The following is an 18746-nucleotide window of genomic DNA, read 5'->3' as shown; positions in this document are numbered from 1 at the left end:
CACACTAGAATAACCACTCTCGACATCCCTAAACGTAGGGCCTGTTGTTTTGGAATTTTGCTGATTGTTCTGGCTGACTGATTTTATTTTTGGCGAGGATTTACCATAAAAGTGCTTCAGATAAGACAGAAGTTTTACCGCAAAAGGAACAATTATAGAAATAAGGCAAACCTGCAATATCCATTTTACTACATATTCCCCCTTAAACGTGGCCACCCTGCCAATAGGTGACATTCTAACTCAACCCGATGGTCCTATAAAGGTCCGTGTAACTAAACTGGAGGTACTACTTGGCGCAAAAAGTAATGAAGGACAAGGTTAAAGGCCAGGAAGTGTTTCGTTGAGTATATTTGTAAACGGCTATCAGACAGGTCATGAGATCACCATCGGGGGCATAGTGCTACAGGTTGAAGATGCTTCTTTTCAAACACGATGCATGCTGTAATGATCAGTAACTCACACAGTACGGTAAATTGTAATTGAAGCATTTGTGCTCCTGCAACTGAATCAGAGGCGAGTGGCTTAACGCTGGCTGCTGGCCTCGGTGAATGCTCTGCTTTCATCTGTCACCTGACTGGCACGCGTAGAGGTTACTCTGATGGCCAGACCACAAATGGCGGGAAAGCGACGGCGGAAGGAAAAATGCAAGGTAAGTTCAGTCACACACGGCGTCTTCTGTGGGGACACCGTGTTCTCATCGTGATGGGAACCGTGGGCGCTTGAGGGCCTTCGGCATCCAAGGGTTCACAAAAGAGCCCTGGCACAGACATAAAGGACGATGGGCTGCAGTGGAAGTGATGGAGTGATACTAGCCTGTGGCGGGCAGCCAAGCCCCAGCACAATTGAAGAGGAGCACAGCCTTGGGAGCCGGCGGGAGTTATCGGTGAAGTGCTGTGATTCTATGAGCCTTTGCGGTCAGGTCTGCTCCCGAGGCGGCGGTGTCTTGTATTTATTGAATTATCCGGTTCATGGAATTATCCGGTTACAAGCCGTGGGAACGCCACCCGTGAACCGGAAGGCTAGAAGCTCCATTGTGTTTTATACCACGTATCTGTCATTCCTGGCAGACACTGGGCGTTTAACTCTCCCTCCTACTCTTAATTTTCTCACAAGCACCCAAGGCGAGGGCTGTTATCTGAGGATATCTTCAGTACGTATTAACAAGGAATGTCAGGAATGCAGCTGGCATCTGGCCGCGCTGCTGCTCGCTCCCGAGCTCCCTATGCCAGGGGAATTAACCTTTAGAGAGAAGACAGGACATGCCCCCACCTTTGGCTAATTGCGGGCTTCCAATTTTTGAAAGCCACACGCAATGGCCAATCACTTAAGCTTTTCAGCAAACTCGGGCTTTTTTTTTAGCCACACGCACAAGTTTGCTGAAAAGCTGAAGTGATTCCAAGAGGTAATTTTCTAGTGCAGCGCATGCGCGCTGCGCTAGGCTCCACCTAAAAAGTATCAGCCCCTGCTGAGCATCAGGGAAATGGCCATCGTTTTGTGCATGGCTGGGGATTGTGGAGCAAAAGGGAAGTGGGGAATATAGTACCCTAGGCCCTCACGCCTGCCCAGTTCAGTCCATGCCCGTTGTGTGCAGTTAGCTGTGGACATGCTTAATACATATCCTGGGGGTGCCCAGCCAAGAAGTGCTCTGAGCGATGTAGGTGCCAACTCATCTGCCTCAACCACAGCATGGGGGATGGATGTCCTCAGGCCGTACCAGTAGTGTGCAAAATGGACCTGGGCACTAAGGTAGTACAATTCTGGGTCAGGAGCCTCAAACCCTCCCCGGCCAAAAGACCGTGTTAATTGTATCTCACCCTATATGGAGCTGCTTATTCTTGGCCCAGCTGAGTTTTATAAACTGGGAGCCGATATGACGGAGAAGGCATTTTAAGAGAGGGACAGGGATGTTAAGGACCAAGTACAGCAGTTTAGGCACAAACTACATCTTAATGAGAGCTATTCTACCTGCCAGCATCAGAGGGAGAGTGTTACAGCAGGACACAAGTCCGCAATCTTTCTTGCCGTTTGTCCATAGTTGTCTCGGATCACCGCATCCATGTCCCGACTAACCCACAACCCCAGATATTTCTCCGAACCCTCACACTACTCTAAAGAGAAATCTGGGGTAAATTGCTGCACCCCCTCCAATAGGGAAAAGATTAAGGATTTGCCCCAATTATTAGTGACCCCTTGATAGCTGCCCAAATCAGTGTACTCTTACAGAATGTTTAGGAAAGTACCTAGATTCAGCAAGTGTAGGGTCATATCATCCATGTAAAGTGATATCAGGATGTGGTGGCGCGTGTAGCAAAGCTGGGGCAATCTGGCCGCCAAGGTAAATAAAATTGGTGAGAGAGGGCATCCCTGCCTAGTGTCTCTGGAGATCATCAGGGGATCAAGGAGACATTCATTGTTTCTTATACCTGAGGTTTAGAGCTGTAACGGAGGCGGACCCAGGTAAAAAGGTTTCTGGTATACTCATTCGCAAACTGATAAGGAAGAGTTAATCCCATTCCACTTAATCAAATGCCTGGATGTGTCCAAAAGCACTGCAACTGTGAAAAGCTCCAGGCCGTGCTCTTAAATCGGGGCAAAAACTTTGCGAATATTGTGTGACTGTGGGCTATAGAGCGGCCTGGAATAAACCCTGATTTATCCGGACGGATCATGTTAGGAAGGAGCAGCTTCATTCTGCTTGCGAATAGCTTACCCAGTACTTTGTGTCACAATTGAGGAGGGACAATGTACGGTAAGAACCTCCGTATTGTGCCAGTTTTCCCAGTTTTAGGTTGGTCAACAAAATGGCCTCCCCCATAGAGGGAGGAAGTACCCGGCGAGTGCGAACCTCCTCAAACATATTCAGGAGCTGTGGGAAACCGATATCACTATAATGTTTATCAAACTCTGCAGGGAGCCCATCTGATCCTGAAGCTCTACATGCGGGTGGCCCATTCATCACTTCCCACACCTCATCATGCGTGAAAGGTTGCACCAGGAATTGGTGCTGGACGTCACCAAGTCACACCAGAGAGATCATCCAAGTAGGCACCAATTCGCTCAGGGGTTTGTAATCTCATAGAGGAATAGAGCCTAGAATAATAAGAGTGGAATACATGTAAAATCTTGGGCTTAGAGTCGCGTTCAACCCCTTTTTTTCAGTAATAGACGTTATGGTTTTGGCAGCCCATGGTCATTTAATCATGTTCGCTATTGATCTTCCTGGGAGCTCCCCCTCTCCAAAGGCCCAGGCTCAAGCATACTTTCCACAAAATGTAGCTTCTCTGTCTATTTCCATGTATTCGGTACGTTTATGATGCTCGTCTGAAGCCAAACACTATGTCCAACTTGTAACTGTCTCTCCAGGGCGTTCAGTTCTAGTTCGGCCAAGTGTGCCCTTAGATCCCTGTGAATGCCTTAAAGGCCTCCCATATGGTTCCCATCTCTTTCACGGACCCCAAATTAAGTTTAAAATATTCAATGATGGCTGCCTGAATCTCGCACGTGACAACGTCATTCAAGAAAGGCCTTAGTGTTTAATTGCCATTGTGTCCCTCCTGTTAACAGCCGTGGGATCCATAGGGTCAACAGCACAGGAGAATGGTCTGACCGCGCATGAGCCAAGTGACGAACAATTATGACCCATGTCTCAACATCTCTGGTCAGTAGTCTGTCCAGGACCAGGAGACATGCACAGTGGAGTAATGTGTGCCTTCTCGCCACTGTGGGTTATGGTGCCTCAATAGATCCACTAACGCATGATCGTCTATAATGGCACACAAGTGCCTGAAGAACAGTTTGCCTCCTCTGGGGTTTGCATGTGTTCTATCAATGTGCTATCAATGTGGTCATGAACGGTGGAATTAGAGTCCCAGCCCAAAGCATGTTGTTGTGGCCAGTGTCCAGTGCCCTGCTTCAGAGTGTCAAAGGATCATGGCTCGTCAGTATTAGGGCCATAGCAGTTAACAAACATGACGGGGTCAGGCCCTACGTTCCCGGTAGTATGGTCATGGTAAAGGGGCTGCCCATTATAACTATAGCAACCCCCCTAGTATAGGATGAATAAGAGGATGTACAGCTGGATGCCGACCATTGCTTTACAATCGGGGGTCCGAATGCGGGCTAATGTGTCTCCTGCAGCAACGCCACGGAGACACCATGTCTATCTAGGCACGCTAGCACCGGTTGTTCCTAGTGTGGACTTCCCAGGCCCCTAAAGTTTCAGGTTAGGCATGACATAGTTACAATGTGATCAGTGTCTGTGGTAGGCATAATGTAAGAAAAGTCAAAAGATGTCTGCTAAGCCGTGTGCAGACATTAGGGAAATTGTAGTGCTTACTGTAGTGTCCTGTCTGCCGCTGTTCAGTGAAGCCAATCCTACGCCCATAAACAAAGAAGAAACACACTCTCTCCCAATCCACCCACACTGATGGCCCAACCCTGATAGGATAGTACCGCTGAGCATTCTCAGTACAATCAAAAACATTCTCTTTAAACAAGAACACACACTGAACCAAGAAAGGTTACTAACAAGGTATGAAGGGCTAGTTCCCATCAGGGACATTGGGTAAACCAGCAGGTGCGCCCACAATGATGGTTGGCAGGTGCCGGGGTATCCTTGAGTTCAAGCACCTATGAAAAGGCAATGGATGCAAGTACATGATGCGACACCAGGGCGGAGGCGCCCTGGCATCCTCCTGGATGTGGCAACAGTTCTATATTCAGTCTGTTGAGTGTTGTGCCGAGTTTCTCCTGACTGGTCTTGATCAGTTACACCGTGGAACTTCTTAATGAAGTCAGATGCCTCCTTGGGAGTCTGGAAGACCTGGTGTTTGCAGCCATGTAGGATGCACAAGCTGGCTGGGTATAACATAGCATATTGGATGTTGGCTTTTAGTAGCTGCTGTTTAAGTGGCAGGAGTCTCCTTCTGGCTTTTTGTATGGCCACGGTGAAGTCCTAGTACAATGAGACCTGGTTGCCATCAAAAGTGATTATTCCCTGTTGCCAACAGAGTTGCTGTGTCACGGGAATTCAAAAAGCATGCTGTTTTGGGGCAGGCGGAGGCAGCACGGAGATGTCTGGCAGCCAAGGATCTGTGTGCCCTCTCAACCACCAAATGATGTAAGAAGGCTTCAAGCCTGAACCTCTCCAGCAGCATCTTCTCTACGTAATCTTCTGCGCGGCCGGTATTCGCAGATTCCGGCACACCTAACATGCGGATGTTGTTACACTGGGATCGAGCTTCGAAATCTTCATTTTTGACCGTCTTGAGTTGCAGAACGTTCTCTATATTCTGCATTGTCTCTCCCCTGGCCACCATGCCATCTTTCTCTTCCAATATTCAGTGTTTTGCTTCTTGAGGCGGATTTCATGCTTGTTAAGGTTTCTATTTTTGTAATGGAGTCCATACAGGCATTTAGGGTATCCATTTTAGAATCCATAGATGCCAGGCTTTTCTGACAGTATCAGGGTGGCGCAAGTTGGCCTCAAGTAATGTGGATATGTTGAGACAGGGCAGATCGCTGACCAGATGCTGTGTTTTTAAGGCTCTGCAGGGACTCAACTGGTCCCGCCTCGTCCCCAGGGCCCAGACTCACCCCACGGAGAGAACATACGCAGACCAAGGTCTCCTGGGCACTGCTCTCCTCTCTCCCCTTGTAGAGCTGTAGCGCGGGATGAGCCTCACCCCATTGTGCCAGCGAAGGCCATGCTTGCAAGGTACAGTGTCCAGTAGGTCACCCGGGGTGATATTTACCCCTTCCGCGGGGGGATGCACTCAGCTGTGCACAGGGGGACCACTAGACTCCAGATGCACCTCCTGAAGTGAGAGCCGCGGCTTACCCTGTCACACCCGTCACTCGTGATGACCCCTCCGTCTCTGCTTGGGCTCCAATTGACTGCTGCAGCTCAGTCTAGCTAAGCTCCCCCAATACTGCATGCTTTGAGCTTTGTCTGTTTTTTTGCTCTCCTTCTCTCTCCTCACTCTCACTGAGCCTTCTCCTCTCATGCAATCTGATCGTCTCCTTCCTCGGCAGGTTTAAGCTGGACCCATCTGTGAACCTCTCTGTGGTGCTTGAAAAGTGTCCTTCACAGTTGACTGGAGCAGATCTCTACGCGCTCTGTTCAGATGCCATGATGTCTGCCATCAAGCGGAGGGTGTCGCTGCTGGAGGAAGGTATGAGCTGCTCTTCATTGCTGGTGTGTTGATCGCGTTACACCAGGTATTAGCAGGTTTCAGTGTGGGTTTTATAAGTCCGACTTCCTACTATGCTTCTTCTTGCCTTGTTGATGGAAATTCACTTCAGTGATGGACGATCGGTGATGTCCTAGCATGTACAAAGTGCTCTGATCAGTGACTGTTTCATAGGTACCTGTCTGGCCATAGATTCCCATATCACGACCCCACTCAGGTCCCTGGGAAGCAGCTCTAAGACCCTGGTGAGCCAGAGTGTGATCTGCTGTTTCCTGGGCTCTGAGGGACATTGTTTCTTGACTGTCGCCTTGTTTCTGCACTTACACCGTCCTCATAGCAGATGAAGGTTAATGTCTCCATCTCCCCGTTTCTCCTCCAGGGTCGAACGCTGAGAAGCTGGAGCTTATTTTGACGATGGAGGATTTGGTACAAGCAGCCGAGCAACTACAGCCATCCGTGTCGGAGCAAGAACTGCTGCAGTACAGGCGCATCCAACAGAAATTTGCATCAGGGTAGCTACTCGGGAGAAGGGCAGGACTGCTGGACTCTAGTGCAGCCTTCTGAGGATAAACACACACACTGTAGAAATCTGCTCTCCTGCTCGGAGGATGGAAGGGCAGGACCTCTGGACTCTTGTGCAGGCTTCAGAAGATGAACACAAGCACTGTAGAGATCTGCTCTCCTCCTGCTCTGATGCTAAAAAGGCAGGACCTCTGGACTCTAGTGCAGCCTTCAGAGGATGAACACAAGCACTGTAGAGATCTGCTCTCCTCCTGCTCTGAGGCTGGAAGGGCAGGACCTCTGGACTCTAGTGCAGCCTTCAGAGGATAAACACAAGCACTGTAGAGATCTGCTCTCCTGCTCTGAGGCTGGAAGGGCAGGACCTCTGGACTCTAGTGCAGCCTTCAGAGGATGAACACAAGCACTGTAGGGATCTGCTCTCCTCCTGCTCGGAGGATGGAAGGGCAGGACCTCTGGACTCTAGTGCAGCCTTCAGAGGATGAACACAAGCACTGTAGAGATCTGCTCTCCTCCTGCTCTGAGGCTGGAAGGGCAGGACCTCTGGACTCTAGTGCAGCCTTCAGAGGATAAACACAAGCACTGTAGAGATCTGCTCTCCTGCTCTGAGGCTGGAAGGGCAGGACCTCTGGACTCTAGTGCAGCCTTCAGAGGATAAACACAAGCACTGTAGAGATCTGCTCTCCTGCTCTGATGCTAAAAGGGCAGGACCTCTGGACTCTAGTGCAGCCTTTAGAGGATGAACACATGCACTGTAGGGATCTGCTCTCCTCCTGCTTCAGGATGGTTCCACCCTGAGCCAGGGCTGTACCAGAGCCTCTGTTGCTGTGTCAGGAAGTACATCCATCCCCTCTCTTCACTCACTGACTGGTGCCAACATGCACTGGTGCTGAGCTAGGGCCCCTCAGTCAGCGACTGGTTGCAACATGCACTGGTGCTGAGCTAGGGCCCCTCAGTCAGTGACTAGTTACAACATGCACTGGTGGTGAGCTAGAGCCCTTCCCAGACCCCTCAGTCAGCGACTGGTTACAACATGCACTGGTGCTGAGCTAGGGCCACACCTACACCCCTCAGTCAGCGACTGGTTACAACATGCACTGGTGCTGAGCTAGCGCCACTCAGTCAGCGACTAGTTACAACATGCACTGGTGGTGAGCTAGAGCCCTTCCCAGACCCCTCAGTCAGCGACTGGTTACAACATGCACTGGTGCTGAGCTAGGGCCACTCAGTCAGCGACTGGTTACAACATGCTAATGGTAAGCTAGGGCCCCTCCCACACCCCTCAGTCAGCGACTGGTTACAACATGCACCGGTGCTAAGCTAGGGCCACTTCTACTCCCCTCAGTCAGCGACTGGTTACAAAATGCACTGGTGCTGAGCTAGAGCCCCTCCCACACCCCTCAGTCAGCGACTGGTTACAACATGCACTGGTGCTGAGCTAGAGCCCCTCCCACACCCCTCAGTCAGCGACTGGTCCCAACATGCACTGGTGCTGAGCTAGAGCCCCTCCCACACCCCTCAGTCAGCGACTGGTTACAACATGCACTGGTGCTGAGCTAGGGCCACACCTACACCCCTCAGTCAGCGACTGGTTACAACATGCACTGGTGCTGAGCTAGAGCCCCTCCCACACCCCTCAGTCAGCGACTTGTTACAACATGCACTGGTGCTGAGCTAGAGCCCCTCCCACACCCCTCAGTCAGCGACTGGTTACAACATGCACTGATGCTGAGCTAGGGCTCCTCCCACACCCCTGGTTACAATATGCACTGGTGCTGAGCTAGGGCCACTCCTACATCCCTCAGTCAGCGACTGGTTACAACATGCACTGGTGCTGAGCTAGGGCCACACCTACACCCCTCAGTCAGCGACTGGTTACAACATGCACTGGTGCTGAGCTAGGGCCACACCTACACCCCTCAGTCAGCGACTGGTTACAACATGCACTGGTGCTGAGCTAGAGCCCCTCCCACACCCCTCAGTCAGCGACTGGTTACAACATGCACTGATGCTGAGCTAGGGCTCCTCCCACACCCCTGGTTACAATATGCACTGGTGCTGAGCTAGGGCCACTCCTACATCCCTCAGTCAGCGACTGGTTACAACATGCACTGGTGCTGAGCTAGGGCCACACCTACACCCCTCAGTCAGCGACTGGTTACAACATGCACTGGTGCTGAGCTAGCGCCACTCAGTCAGCGACTAGTTACAACATGCACTGGTGGTGAGCTAGAGCCCTTCCCAGACCCCTCAGTCAGCGACTGGTTACAACATGCACTGGTGCTGAGCTAGGGCCACTCAGTCAGCGACTGGTTACAACATGCTAATGGTAAGCTAGGGCCCCTCCCACACCCCTCAGTCAGCGACTGGTTACAACATGCACCGGTGCTAAGCTAGGGCCACTTCTACTCCCCTCAGTCAGCGACTGGTTACAAAATGCACTGGTGCTGAGCTAGAGCCCCTCCCACACCCCTCAGTCAGCGACTGGTTACAACATGCACTGGTGCTGAGCTAGAGCCCCTCCCACACCCCTCAGTCAGCGACTGGTCCCAACATGCACTGGTGCTGAGCTAGAGCCCCTCCCACACCCCTCAGTCAGCGACTGGTTACAACATGCACTGGTGCTGAGCTAGGGCCACACCTACACCCCTCAGTCAGCGACTGGTTACAACATGCACTGGTGCTGAGCTAGAGCCCCTCCCACACCCCTCAGTCAGCGACTTGTTACAACATGCACTGGTGCTGAGCTAGAGCCCCTCCCACACCCCTCAGTCAGCGACTGGTTACAACATGCACTGATGCTGAGCTAGGGCCCCTCAGTCAGCGACTGGTTACAACATGCCCCGATGGTGAGCTAGAGCCCCTCCCACACCACTCAGTCAGCGACTGGTTACAACATGCACTGGTGCTGAGCTAGGGCTCCTCCCACACCCCTGGTTACAATATGCACTGGTGCTGAGCTAGGGCCACTCCTACATCCCTCAGTCAGCGACTGGTTACAACATGCTAATGGTGAGCTAGGGCCCCTCCCAAACCCCTTAGTCACCGACCGGTTACAACATGCTAATGGTGAGCTAGGGCCCCTCCCACTCCCCTCAGTCACCGGCTGGTTACAACATGCACTGGTGCTGAGCTAGGGCCCTCCCACACCCCTCAGCGACTGGTGCCAACATGCACTTGTAATGAGCTAGGGCCCATTACCTTTAAAGAGCCCAGCATGGCGCCCTATCTTTTCTGGTAATGTGCTGTGAGTGCTTCCCCTCTCCACCCTTAATGACTGAAGGGAGCTTCTCTCTGTGCTTGGAGACAGATGCTGGAGCACATTAGCACTCTGAAAAAGAGCTCCTCTCCGAGCTCACTGACAGATGTCAGCCTCTATTTATACTGTTCCCGTGTGTCCTCCCATCTGCATTCAGTGACCTTATTCCAGTCTTCACCAGAGCTGTGCCAGTGACTGCCTTGTGCCAGGGTCCCCTCCTATCTCTGTTAGATCGGGGACCGGTCCCAGCTTACACTGGTTGAGTGGTAGGTAGCTCAATCCAGGACCAGTCATCTATTGACCGGGGTCCTGCTGTACTGATGTTGTTCCCAGAATTCGTTGCTGCCTTCTAGTCTGTCATTGCGATGCCCCTGACTCGGAGACCATACATTGCCTGTTGCTGAAATCCAGGTGTTCTCCTTCCTGGTTGAATGTTCCATTCTCACCCTCAGAGTAGTGAAGCATTCCCATAGTTACCACCAGATTCTTGATGAACTTTCCCAGTATGTCTCTGGTTGTTCCAAAACTGCCTGTGTCCCTTCTGTCCAGAGGCATCACTGCTCCAGTCTTTCAAACCAGCTGCATTGGTGGCTGTGAGATTACAAATGTGTGTTTAAACCTGTCTGACACTGGGACTCTTTTGACCATGCACTTTTGAGACAGTGAGGATGCCTGTCTGTTCAAACTGTGAAATTATTTTGTAAAATAAAATATTTTATTCTGTTTTTGTGATACCTCTTGTGAGTGAAACGTTCCCCATCCTGCCCTCCTTCAGACCAGCAGATGCAGACAGTATTCTGGAATGGGTTTGATGCCTGGTTGTACTCTGTACCTTACACTCAGTGTAACTGTGTAAGACTTTTCAGGGGGCTCATATTTTGACTGCAGGGAGGAGGGTTCAAATAGAGTGACTGTGCAGATGTGCAGGAACTCCTGATGGAATTTCATTCTACCTGTGCAGTGCAGGCTCTGTACTGGGGGGGGCGGGAGGGGCAGATTTCCTCTCTAGTGCAGGGGCTGTACTGACAACCATTATGTTGTGTTATGTTTTAAGTTATGGTATGTTTAATGTTATGCTAATTTGTAGAGCGTGACTAATTCTCTGTGGTGGTATCCGAGCACTTCAGCAGGTGAGTGGGCGAAAAGTCCTTGCAGAGTTATTCGAAGAGTCAGGCCTTTAGCCTCTTGTGGAACTCAAGAAGTGAGGAGGAGGCTCTAAAGTGCTGAGGAAGGTTGTTCCATGTTTTGGGTGTGATGTAGGTATGAGCGACCTCCGGCTCTGGTTTTGTGAATGTGGGGTTTATATACAAGCGAGAATGAGGTAGAGCATGGGTGTCTGCTTGGCTGGCGAAAGCTAATAAAGCTGTTCAGACATGTTGTTCCCGTGTTGTGTAGGACTTTGTATGTGTGAGTGAGGAGTTTGAATTGGCTGTGTTTGTGAATGTGAAGCTCTTTGAGGTGAGGTGTAATGTGGATACAGCCTGGGAGGTCTAGTATGAGTCTAGAGGCGGCATTCTGGATAGTTTGGAATCTTTGTAGGAGTTGATCGGAGATTCCGGCGTAGAGTGCGTTGCCGTAGTCGAGCCTTCTTGTGATGAGTGCTTGGGTGATGGTACGTCTGGTGTTCTGTGGCAGCCACTTGAAGATCTTGCATAGCATGTGTAGGATGCGTTGACTTTCACCGTCATGAAGAGCTTTGTCTTGTCTAGGATGATCGCTAGATTTTGTCATGTTTCATACTTTATCAGTAAAATTGTACCCTTCTTGGACAACATAATATCAAAACTGTGCGAGACCCAGTCCACGCACACCATAAGGATATGTTGGCTGTAGTCCTTGCTAGCTTAGAGTGCACCATCTGTACCCCTACTAGGCATGGGTAGAGTCGCAAAGTGCCGCAAAAACTCTGCCACACTCGCAGAGTTCCGTGAGCCGTAGAGTGTGGTAAGTCACGCTGCTCGCAATGATTTTTAGCGCCGGGAGTTTGTCCTACGCTGTAAAATCCCTGTGAACGGCGCTACGCGTTGTGCCAGAGTGCGGTGCTTCTCTCTGCTGATCGAGTCGACATTCTACTTAAAGCAGCAGTTTTGTCAACACGAGCGGCAGATTTCTCAATGCAAGCGCTCTTGACCTGCCATGACTGCCCATGTGTAGACATCTTGCCGGGAGGAAGTCTAGAATGCAATTTTTCTCACTAGTGCTCGCCAACTTAATGTTGGTGAGCCACACAACAGAAAAAACTTTGCGGAGTTCTGTTGTCTACACTGATTGGGCAAAACTCCGCGAACTCCGTCGGCAGAGCGGAATTCTTCACCCACCCCTAACCCCTACCCTAGCAAGGTCACAGGTGGAATGTGCAGCCTCAGAATATGACAACCCTGACTCCCCAAGGAAATTGTGGAAAAAGATCTAGATCCCTTTTGTTTTTTTTTATTGTTTTTTTGAAAAACCTTTATTCAAAGATTCAAGGTACACAGCAGAGGGCCTACAACCCTTATGGGCCGGCCGCGGTGAATATATTTGCATATGTCTCGGATCACACAGCCCTATGCCGTCAACCCGGAGGTACGGCGGCGTTGAAGGATGCAGGTGTACCAAGGTGTAACCAGAATGTTGCAGAACTAGTGTCCTTCAGAACATCCACAAAGGTCTGGGCATAGTGCCCCAGTATGCATTAAGGTGCCAAACAATCAAACTCCCCCTCCCTCCCACCCCTTAACTACCGGTCAACACCACGCTCGTCTTACGTGTCCATGGCTCGGGGCTGCAGTCGCCGCCCCCCTCCCCATCGCCCCAAACCGCAGCAACAGGATACTAGACATCTCCGTAGATCCCTTTTGTTTGATAACTCATGCATGCCCAAAGAGAGACCCAAGAAATAGTCGAATTGGCATTTCAAACATTGATTGAAGCAGTAAGATTCTTATTTAAAATAGGTGCGCCACAATTATCAATGGAAGGAAATAAAACAGGACTCAGCATCACATGAATGGTAAAGAAAATGAACAGTTCAACCATTGTGCTGTTACGTGGATAGCAATCCCTGTCCTAGTGTGGCTAGGATGGGTGAGACTGCCAGATTCCCTGAGGGGTATCTAACTCCTCAGTTAGCTGTGGGTACGCTTAATCTGGGAGCTCATTTTGGTGCAGAGCTGGACACGATTCTTCTCAGGGATGAAAAGGATTTATTTGGGCTAGAAATCTGGCATATGGTGACCTCCACAGTGTCGGCAAAATGCTCCTTTCACTAAATAAAGTAGTGATTTTGTTTTTATCATAAACTTGACCTGTGTTTCCGTGCCAAAGCCCCAGTTAGTCCACCATTATTTATTCTATTTTTTCAGAGCTGTCGCCGACAATAACAGATGTCAACATTTTGCGCAGTGAACTTAGCCATCGTACAGAATGTTCAAGCCTCTGATAATATGCCTACGAAGAAGTGTAAATGTAAGCATACCCTGTGCTCTCTGAGGGAACTGCCCTAGTGTGTATCGCTCATGTTTATGCGCTCTGAGCATCCCTGCACCATCCCTGACGCTCTTTGAATGAACTGCCCTAGTGTGTGCCGCTCATGTTTATAGGCTCCGAGCGTGTCCGCACCATCCCCGGTGCTCTCTGAATGAACTGCCCTTCTGTGTACCGCTCATGTTCATGCGCACTGAGTATCCACACCATACCTGGCACTCTCTGAATAGAATGTACTGTTCTTATATATAGTGGTCCGGTTTGCACACTCGGATAGTTCTCTGTAACACTGTGCCACTTACACTTTTTGATTAAGTTCTGCTCTAGAATATACTATCATTGTACAGTCCCCCATAGGCCCTGGTTACAACGATTGAAATCAAAATCAAGCAAAAAACACTCACATTAAGTCCTGATATATGTGTTTTGTTGAAATCTGCCACAAATCAACCATAATGTTTATAGTCTCAGTGGAAAACTCAAAGAACAATATTCATAGTTTCCAGGATCATGGTTTTACTTTGCCGGACTGCGCACACTGAGACACCATGACACCACGCACACTGAGGCGCCACAACACCATGCACACCGAAACGCCATAACGCCATGCACACTGGGATGCTGCGCACACCGACTACTTGCGGAGCTCCATCGGTGAAATGTGGGATAAGGAGGTACAGTGGTGAGACTTTCTCGAGTTATATTACCCTGTGGAACATACAGGTTGATTGCAATTCAAAAGTAAGAGATGTGCGAGATACATAGCATGTTACATGATTGCAATGTGATATTTTTAGTCTTCCTTCATTGGTGAACTATATAGCAGTGCAGACTCATCAGTCTGGTCTAAGAAGTCCGGGTACTCATCAGGCTGACACTAAAGTTCGGAGCATGCCTTATCACAAAGTTCAAGAACAAGCGGCATATAAACACATGAGAGCAGTATTACGGTAATACATGTCTGGAATACAGCATAATCCCCTCCCCTGTCCACTATCCCACATGCCGGTTATCAATTTCTGCCAGTGTCCATGGGCCTCTCTCTTCACACACTTGAAGTACTCGATTTGTGTGGTCGTGGCCAACACTGTCATGTAGTCCAATTGTTGCATTGTCCCACCACGCCTGGCAATTAGGTATTAGATGACTTACAGCAAATATGATCCCTGATGAAGTCCTAGGACGGGGCGAAACACGTTGGCTGGGCTGACTTATCAATGTGTATTAAGAAGATCTAATAATTATCAATAAAGATGAGTTTCTGCAAATGAAGATTGCAGCAGTTTTCTGTGGATGGTCCTGGAAGGAATTAATTGAATATTGTTCTTTGTGTTTTCGTACCAGGAGGATAAACCTTATGAAGTGTTTGTGGTTGATTTTAATAAAATACATATACCAGGTGTTAGAACTGGGGGTCTCTAGTTGGCTGAGGCAGTGGCTTTAGTCCAAATAGGTCTAACTGAAGTAACATTCCTAGGCCGCTAGGGACCATGTGAAAATCAAGTCCTATACATGGGGAGATGGTGACTACTTAAGCTCAGTGTACTGCACAAATCAGTTAAAAATGTGTCATTTTATTCATATACAATTTAAAAGTCTGACATGAACATCCATGAGGAAACATAAATAGCATGACATACAATACAACAATATATGCACCACATTAACCAATTTAAACACAACCATAAAACAAATAATCAAGATTAATCAAAAAACAAATTATAAATTCAAGTGGTGTGATCCACAAGTGGCTGAAATGTAGTAGATGTTTATAATTTTCTCAAAAGGGACACTTGCTTCTAGTCAGGGAAAGGAGGGACTCCCTCTTTGATAACCCGTGCTCACCTCCTGGGAGCTTGGCACGAGCAGGCTTATCTTCAAGGCAATGTGTAAAGTATTTGCAACCACACTCCCAGTGACAGTGATAACACCACAAATGGACACCACACTAATGTATGAAAATAGCGGAATCTTTATCAGGAAGAAAAATATGGTAAGACCAAATTATAAGAATCCAACATATGCGTATTCCAGAACCTCAAGACCTGGCTCTTTGACTGATCCAGAGCCCCCCTCCCCGGCGCCTTTGAGACCCTCACAGGTGAGTAGAGCGCTATATAAACCCCTGATTGATTGATTGATTCATAATATTTCACTTTGCTGGTTATTAGGCCAACAAACACTCATAGGTTCTTGCAATATTAATGAGTAGTTCACGATGTGCAAATGCAGTCCTAATGCAATGCTATATTAACCAACGATCAGGGTCAGAGCTTCTAACAGGATCAGCACCAGACGTCACCAGTAAATCTGCCTCTTATATTGGTGTCGACACTCGGTGCAGCAAGTCTGGGATGTGACCCACATGCATCCCAAATAAGTGTTTAAGAAACCACAGTTAACATACTACAAAATAACCCTGCACCCGAAAACTGTAATTCTATTCTGTAACTTGCATATTACTGCTTATTATAGTGGAAACAAAGAAAGATATCACATTTATTCAGCTTCCCATAATCCATATATCTATTGTTTTTCGTTCGTCCTTTATTATGAATCAATTACTTTCTTAAAATCACCATACAATTGCTCTGCCGCCAACTCGTTTCATCCCTCTTGGGACTTCTTCAGGGCTTATCAACGTGCTGTTTCTGTTGTTAATGATATGTATTGCACCAGGCCAATCTCTAATGGTAATGCAGGTAAATCACTGTATATTAATAGAATCAAACGTAGTTCGTTTCTCAATGTCTCCATGCGGCCATTGAATATTTTTGAGTGTGGACTTCGCTCTATATCCCGAAGATTCAAATTTCTCCCTAATATCAATAATGCAGTATTGCCATCTTCACGCTCGTTCCGCACATCAGTTTCTCTGCAGAGTAATACATATCATTAACAACAGAAACAGCACGTTGAAAAGCCCTGAAGAAGTCCCAAGAGGGATGAAACGCGGCAGAGCATTTGTATGGTGATTTTAAGAAAGTAATTGATTCATAATAAAGGACGAACGAAAAACAAACTACAATCAAGTCTTTCATCATTAATAGATATATGTATTATGGGAAGCTGAATGAATGTGATATCTTGCTTTGTTTCCACTATAATAAGCAGTATTATGCAAGTTACAGAATAGAATCGCAGTTTTCGGGTGCAGGGTTATTTTGTACTAATGCAATGCTATGCAGTTGGCAATGCAGTTCGTAATGCAAGAATAATGCAATCCTCAATGCAAGTAATCGAGCAGTTCGTAATGCAAGAATAATGCAATCCTCAATGCACGTAATCAGGCAGTTCGTAATGCAAGTATAGCACACTCCTTAATGCAAGTAGTAAGGCAGTTTGTAATGCGAGAATGCAATCCTCAATGCACGTAATCAGGCAGTTCGTAATGCAAGGATAGCGCACTCTAATGCAAGTAATAAGACTGTTTGTAATGCGAGAATAATTAAATCCTCGATGCACGTAATAAGGCAGTTTGTAACGCGAGAATAATTCAATCCTCGATGCACATAATAAGGCAGTTCGTAATGCAAGTATAATGCACTCCTTAATGCAAGTAATAAGGCAGTTTGTAATGTGAGAATAATTCAATCCTCAATGCAAGTAATAAGACAGTTCGTAATGCTGGAATAATACAATGCCAATCAACGCGATTAGTGCGGGCACCACTAGGCCTCAACCACATTCAACAGTCCTGAACTTCCAAGGGCGGCCCCAGTGCTGCCGGGCAGGTCCGAGCCGCTCAAGAACTCAACGCGATGCAGCGGGAGAGAGACAGGAGCACTCGTGTACTCCTCCGGCACGCCTCCCCAGGCCACCCACGCTTGCGGCTCCCGACCAGAGTCCAAGCCCTACTTGGGGGATGCACTGCCTCGCTCTCTCGCTCTGCTCATCGGACGTCCAGCTGGGTGCTCCCGATGCTCCACCTCTTTTCCATCTCTCTTCTCCTGCCTGACCCTCACTCTCTCCTCTTCTCCATCTCTCTTCTCCATCTCTCTTCTCCTGCCTGACCCTCACTCTCTCCTCTTGTCCATCTCTCTTCTCCTGCCTGACCCTCACTCTCTCCTCTTCTCCATCTCTCTTCTCTTGCCTGACCCTCACTCTCTCCTCTTCTCCATCTCTCTTCTCCTGCCTGACCCTCACTCTCTCCTCTTCTCCATCTCTCTTCTCCTGCCTGACCCTCACTCTCTCCTCTGCTCCATCTCTCTTCTCCTGCCTGACCCTCACTCTCTCGTCTTCTCCATCTCTCTTCTCCTGCCTGACCCTCACTCTCTCCTCTTCTCCATCTCTCTTCTCCTGCCTGACCCTCACTCTCTCCTCTTGTCCATCTCTCTTCTCCTGCCTGACCCTCACTCTCTCCTCTTCTCCATCTCTCTTCTCTTGCCTGACCCTCACTCTCTCCTCTTGTCCATCTCTCTTCTCCTGCCTGACCCTCACTCTCTCCTCTTCTCCATCTCTCTTCTCTTGCCTGACCCTCACTCTCTCCTCTTCTCCATCTCTCTTCTCTTGCCTGACCCTCACTCTCTCCTCTTCTCCATCTCTCTTCTCCTGCCTGACCCTCACTCTCTCCTCTGCTCCATCTCTCTTCTCCTGCCTGACCCTCACTCTCTCGTCTTCTCCATCTCTCTTCTCCTGCCTGACCCTCACTCTCTCGTCTTCTCCATCTCTCTTCTCTTGCCTGACCCTCACTCTCTCCTCTTCTCCATCTCTCTTCTCCTGCCTGACCCTCACTCTCTCCTCTTGTCCATCTCTCTTCTCCTGCCTGACCCTCACTCTCTCCTCTTCTCCATCTCTCTTCTCTTGCCTGACCCTCACTCTCTCCTCTTGTCCATCTCTCTTCTCCTGCCTGACCCTCACTCTCTCCTCTTCTCCATCTCTCTTCTCTTGCCTGACCCTCACGCTCTCCTTCACCCCGTGCTCACATCTCCTCTCTTGCCTGCCCCCTCTCTTTTTCTCATCTTGCTGGTTCATGTCACTCCTCCCCTTGCACTCGGTAGCCCCCTCCGTCCGGCGCAGGAGCGGATGCCTGTCTCGCAGCCCTACCTGTTGGCTGACAGCACTCTCCCTCCCGGGGAGGAAGCAGGGTTTCTTGAAAAGGCTCCGGGAGCCCCAGTGAGGCGGTGACAGCAGGCAAGGAGGGAGCTTTGAGGTCACCCAGCAGCGGGAGCCAGGACCCTGGAGCCCCCCTACCCTTGGACCCTGCCCCACTCCAGGAGCTGTGCAGGACCCCTGTAGAGCTGTCCAAGCCCATCACCCAGGTCCGAAGGCCACTCAAGGGAAAAAGTTGCCCCCTGGAGCACTGTTGCCCG

At 49.2% G+C, this 18746-nt stretch overlaps 1 protein-coding gene across 1 annotated transcript in view; it reads left to right on the top strand.

The window, feature by feature from the left end:
- PEX6 (peroxisomal biogenesis factor 6) overlaps nucleotides 1-10694 on the top strand; it is a 216075-nt gene extending 205381 nt beyond the window's left edge. The window contains exons 16-17 of the mRNA XM_085610116.1: nucleotides 6034-6173; nucleotides 6571-10694. Coding sequence (XP_085466242.1) covers nucleotides 6034-6173; nucleotides 6571-6707 — 277 coding nt within the window. The 3' untranslated portion in view covers nucleotides 6708-10694. The remainder of the gene's footprint in view (nucleotides 1-6033; nucleotides 6174-6570) is intronic.
- The last annotated feature ends 8052 nt before the right edge of the window (nucleotides 10695-18746 follow it).

The sequence above is a fragment of the Triturus cristatus genome, chromosome 6, assembly GCF_964204655.1.
Source record: "Triturus cristatus chromosome 6, aTriCri1.1, whole genome shotgun sequence".
NCBI classification, from domain to species: domain Eukaryota; kingdom Metazoa; phylum Chordata; class Amphibia; order Caudata; family Salamandridae; genus Triturus; species Triturus cristatus.
This window is presented reverse-complemented; position numbering and strand designations above follow the sequence as displayed.